General features: G+C 43.3%; 1 protein-coding gene across 1 annotated transcript; it reads right to left on the bottom strand.

Annotated features, from left to right (window-relative positions):
- Positions 1-2252: 2252 nt before the first annotated feature.
- On the bottom strand, positions 2253-3638 carry LOC125549464 (flavonoid O-methyltransferase-like protein Os11g0303600). Its single transcript, XM_048712872.1, has 2 exons — positions 2829-3638; positions 2253-2745 (listed from the first exon to the last, which is right to left on the bottom strand). The coding sequence occupies exons 1-2, from the start codon at positions 3606-3608 to the stop codon at positions 2446-2448; spliced, it is 1080 nt and encodes a 359-aa protein (XP_048568829.1). The 5' UTR covers positions 3609-3638; the 3' UTR covers positions 2253-2445.
- Between the last annotated feature and the right edge of the window lie 2000 nt (positions 3639-5638).

Here is a 5638-nt window from a genome sequence, read left to right on the forward strand (position 1 = left end):
ATCAACAATCTGCACTGTCGAGTGGTATGCTTGGGCAATATCAAATTCACTTCTTCATTTTTCTTCGTGTGAATGGCAGATGACATGTCCAGAACGTTCATCCCCGACTGACTCTTCGACTTCTAGTGGGCGAACTGCCCCTTGGGTTTTCCCTTGTTTTTTCCTTGTGCCGCTAGAGTGGCCGCTTCTGCCTGAGCAGATCCATCGGCTTTGCGTTTCTGCTTCCGATTGGAATTTCCACCACCGCCAACATTGCCGACTATTTTTCCTTTGCCGCTACGGAGGCGGTCTTCCTCTTCACCATTGGCGTACCGAGTGGCAATCTCCATCATCTTATTCAGGGACATATGTCCCGTCTGACCAAACTTGAGATAGAGCTCTCTGTACCTAACACCAGCCTTGAAGGCACAGACATCTTAGCGCTTGGTAACATTTTCCACTGTGTGATGAAGAGTGGTCCAGCACTGGATGTAGTGTCTCAACATTTCATTCGACTTCTGCACACAATGCTGTAATTCAGACAAACCAGCAGGACGTTTGCAGGTACCTTCAAAAGTTCTGATGAACACTCGGGCGAGATCCTCCCAGCAATAGATACTAGAAGGAGCCAGCTGGTTCAACCATGCTAGTTGCAAGCATCAGTAAGGCACTCTGAACATAGCAGGGCATGCACAGAGCATGCTATGGACATTGTCTGTAACGCATTGTATTATGCGTTCTAGACCATCTTCATTGTACGCGCTTTAGATGCATAATGGTATTCTACGAAACATTGCCAACTAGTGTTTTTATCCTTTTCAACACAAAAAAGGATTTTCTATTTTATTAGTGCAAAAAGTGGTCTTTTTAGAAGCAAGTACCAAAATAAACTTGCAAAATGTTCATCTCTTGATTTTCATAGACACCTAATCTTGTACGATGGCCAAATCCCATACAATATCGGATTTTTCTCGAGGTGCATCTATAGTTGTAGTATATTTTTAGCTTCAGCCGTCTTTGGGTCCATTTGAAATCTATAATGGCCAAGTCCCATACAATACCGAATTTTCTCTAGGTGCAGGTATATTTGTATTTTCTAGCTTCAGCCGTCTTTCGGTCAATTAGAAATGTAGATACATAAATGCCTGCCCCTATTTTCCCCCAAAATATTCCAAGGTGCCCTAGCATGGTGCCATGACCGATATGTTGTAGATTTTTGAATTTTCAAGCCCCTTGTATGAATCATCAAGCACCTACATTTGACCCAAATTTGAATGGCGAGAAGGAAACTCCCAAAAAATAAAAAATTAATGAAAACTTTTTGTGCGCAGTCCTTATATGTGACCTAGTTCCGAAGAAAAATAGAGAACTTGCAATTCGAAGATCTGGAAGAAAAGCCTTAACAAAAAAGCTATCATGTATGAGTTAACCTGGCTTTCAGCCCAAATGACCATCTAGATTGCCAAAACCTTGGCATGCTTCATTATATTTGGCACATGGCTAATCTTGGTATTCTAAGAAACATTGCAAACTAGAATTTTTTTATTTTTTTTTCACACAAAAAAGTGATTTTGCATTTTATTACTGCAAAAACCCTCAAAAGGTGGGTTGTTTTATGAAGCAAGTACCAAAATAAACATGTCAAACGTCGTCCCCATGTCACTTTTCACAGATTCATAATCTTGTATGATGAAAACATCCAAGGTCACACCAAATTTTTCTAGAGTCGTAGCTATATTTGTTTTTATCTTTTAGTTCCGGCCAACATTGGGCAAATTTTAGCTTTACAGATATAAATGTATGCGCGTAATTTATTTTCCAAAAAATACACCAATATGTTCCATCAGGGTGCTATGCAGGATAGCTTATTCCTTATTGAATTTTCAAGCCCTTTGTATCAATCACCGTGCATTCAAATTTGGCCCAATCTTGAATGCAGCCGATAAAAATTCAAAACTATCAAAACATTGAACTTTGAGCGTAGTCTTTATATGTGATATAGTTTCCGATCAAACATTGCCAGCTAGCAATTTGCAAATGTTTCATTCAGAAAAATGCTACAGGGGTTGAACCTCCATTTTGAAAATTGTTATCTTACTTGCAGATGACCCGGAGGATACTTGGAAGTAGGCATGACTATTATTAATTTTGAATGAGAATGCACCACGATGTGAGGCGACATCATGTGTCATTAGATGTTGATGGGTCTCAGCCGATAGTGAGACAAATATGAGATCATGGGACACATGATTAACTGCAAGAAAGGCAGAAAAGACTGGGAAGTAGCAGTTGTACTGACACACTCTGTTTTTATTACAAAGCAAACTGGAACATGACACAAGGATACTACTCGCTAGGTAGATCGAACTTTTATTTCGGAAAGGGGATAGCCCGGCCTCTAGATGGACTGATTGGTGTACATGGCCCTTTATTACTCAGTAGATTGATCTATGGATCAACAAGTACTTATATGTAGAGTTCAATGACCGATCGCAGACCTAGGGTGTGTTGAATCTTGTAGTTAATAAATCCTGCTTCGGCGAATATTTTGTTCCACTCGTGCTCATATCGTTCTTTTGCCATAAATAATGACATCATCTCCATATCCATCAGGAGTTGAGTTTGGAGTAGGTCTAGATCTTGTGAGGGAGACCCAACCACTGCATCAATGATGATGATCTTCCCATTTTTATGATGGGAAATGGCTTCTCTGCATCGTGTCAGGATCTTCACACAATCCTCGTCGGTCCAGTTATGCAGCACGTACTGCGTACCAAATCCAACAACAGTTAATATCAACAAAACTAACTTGAGTAGTAATTTGTGCAGCGATAGAAGAAGAATAATACCTTGAGTAAAATGCAGTCTGCAGGTGGAATGAACTCCATCATGTCCCCAGCAATAAACTCCACATTGTCACATGTGATGCCCTGAACCACATGTGGGAGGTCAAGCACTGCACACTTGACATGTGGGAAGGCCTTGGCAATGGCCCTCGCCATCGTACCTGTCCCGCCGGCGACGTCCACCAGCGCGCCTATCCCCTTGAATACATCGCCGCATTCACGGACCACAAGGTCTGCGAGGTACCGGCTGTCGGCAGCCATCGCCTGGTTAAACACCGAGTTAAACTCAGCGTCCTGGGCAGCAGCGGTATGGGGGCTCTGCCCCCTGTTGGCCATCATGAAGGCCGTGACCTCGCCGTCGCCGTCGCCCTCACTCTGGAACCATTGCCCCAGGCGCAGAGCGGATCCAATGAACTGCGGCGTGGTTGATAGCATCACGCACGGCGACATCCGCCACGCGTGGCTGCCCTCGTCGCTGATGAGGAGTCGAGACAGCGTGTTTAGGTGGTACACGTCGCCGTTTGTAACGCTGACAAAGCGTAGTCCTTCCATGGCTAGCACCTTCATGAGGCGCGATAGGTAGGGCTGTTTGGTTTGAGGGATGCGGAGGGTAGCAAGCAGCTCAGCCAAGGAGGCGCTGCCACCGCAGCGCTGGAGAGCATCAGGGATTCCAAGCTTGACAGCACAATGCAATGCCATGGACTTGAGGTAGCCTAGGGAGTGGCGAATGAGATCGGCCTCGGCTTGCAGAAGCTCAGCGCTACTAATTTCAATGGCTCCCATCTCGTTTAGAGCATTTGTGTACAGTGCGCTGCCGCTGATGATAAGAGAATCTCAAGTAGGCATTATTTATAGACAGCTGTCCTTCTCGATTGCTCAATCTTTTTTTTTGAAAGAAATTAAGTAGACGTGGGCCATTCATCCACCAGATCCAAAGGCCCAGATGCGCCAATCTTATGTCTATTCTCACTACTCCTATTAAACAAGCGAAGTTTTTCTTTCCTTACTTCACCCGCTAGGTGTACCCTGATAGAGTGCTTTGGATCGAGTCGGTTAGATCTTCTGGTGAACTTAGAACTCGATCCAGCGTCGGCCATGGTGAAGTAGGGACCGGTGATGGCAGAGAGATGGCGGCGGTGGTGTGCTTCCCGTGAGCACCGCGCTAACCCTAGATCGGTAGGGATTGTAGGTGAGGATTGTGGTAGCGATTAACCTCGTGAATCGTGCCCCGGCCCCCACCTCTGTTTATATAGCGCGGGTCACAGGGGCCCACCAACCATGGTTTGGTTGGGCGCCCCCGATCAAGGCGCGAGTCAGGGGGCCGTTCGACCCGTTGGGTTCGGACGAGAGAGAGATCAACCTAACATTCTCCCCCTTGATCTCAACTTTACTTTTAACTTTATACTTTCTAGTTTATTTGTTTCATCGCATATTGATACATAGAGCTTGTTTCATCGTCACAACTAAATTGCCGATAGAATTATACAGCTACAACATACGTTATGTTTAGAAACAAATTATGTTTCTTTTGGGCCTATCCAGGAATCATAAGGCTTTTCCTTAAACCCATGCCGGCTAAGTGTTCCTTTAACACATTGGGTGATAAGCCTTTCGTTAGCGGATCTGCAAGCATATCCTTTGTCCTTATATCCTCGAGACTTATAGTTTGATCTTGGATTTTATCTTTCACAACATAATACCTTATCCGTATTGTTTTGGAAGCATTACTCGACTGGTTGTGATTGTGATCGTAAAATACTGTGGGCTGGTTGCCACAGTACATCTTTAGTGGTTTGTGAATACAATCTACCACTTCCAAGTCGGGTACAAATTTCTTAAGCCATATCACCTGCCTCGTGGCTTCCAAGCATGCTATAAATTCTGCATACATCATGGATGATGCAACTATCGACTGCTTGGAGCTTTTCCACGAAATAGCTCCCCAGCGAGAGTGAAGAGGTATCCTGACGTGGATTTTCTATCATCTCTGTCCCCCGCAAAATCTGCGTCTGAATACCCTTTTATCTCTAGGGAATCACTTCTCCCGTATATTAGCATGTAGTCTTTCGTGCCTTGCGCATAACACAATGCTTTCTTTACCATCTTCCAGTGCTCCATGCATCGATTCTCTTGATATCTACCGAGTACCCCGGTGATAAAAGCTAAGTCAGGGCGAGTGCACACTTGTGCAGACTGTAAGCTGCCAACTACCGAAGCATATGGTACTGCTTTCATTTGATCGATCTCGTACTAGTTCTTGGGACATTGGAATTTCCTAAAACTATCACCCTTAACTATAGGAGCAGCAGTGGCTTTACTCGCATGCAAATTATACCTTTTAAGAATCTTTTCTAAATATACTTTCTGCGATAGTCCTAAGACTCCATTGTTTCTATCTCGGTGAATTTCTATGCCCAAAACATATGATGTTTCACCAAGGTCTGTTATGTCAAAATTTGAGGATAAGAATTTCTTTGTTTCTTGTAGTAGACTTACATCACTGCTAGCAATCAGAATATCATCCACATACAAGATTAGGAAAATATATTTCCCACCTTTAAACTTTGCATAAATGCAGTTATCCTCAATATTTTCTTTAAATCCAAAACTTTTAATCGTTTTATTAAACTTTAGATACCACTGTCTAGAGGCTTGCTTTAATCCATAAATGGATTTCTTCAGGCGGCATCCCATATTTTCCTTGCCTTCCATGATAAAATCCCTTGGGTTGTTTCATGTAGACATTTTCTTCTAAATCACCATTCGGAAATGCCGTATTAACATCCATTTGATGTAACTCTAAATCAAAATGA

Source organism: Triticum urartu, chromosome 3, assembly GCF_003073215.2.
Source record: "Triticum urartu cultivar G1812 chromosome 3, Tu2.1, whole genome shotgun sequence".
NCBI lineage: Eukaryota > Viridiplantae > Streptophyta > Magnoliopsida > Poales > Poaceae > Triticum > Triticum urartu.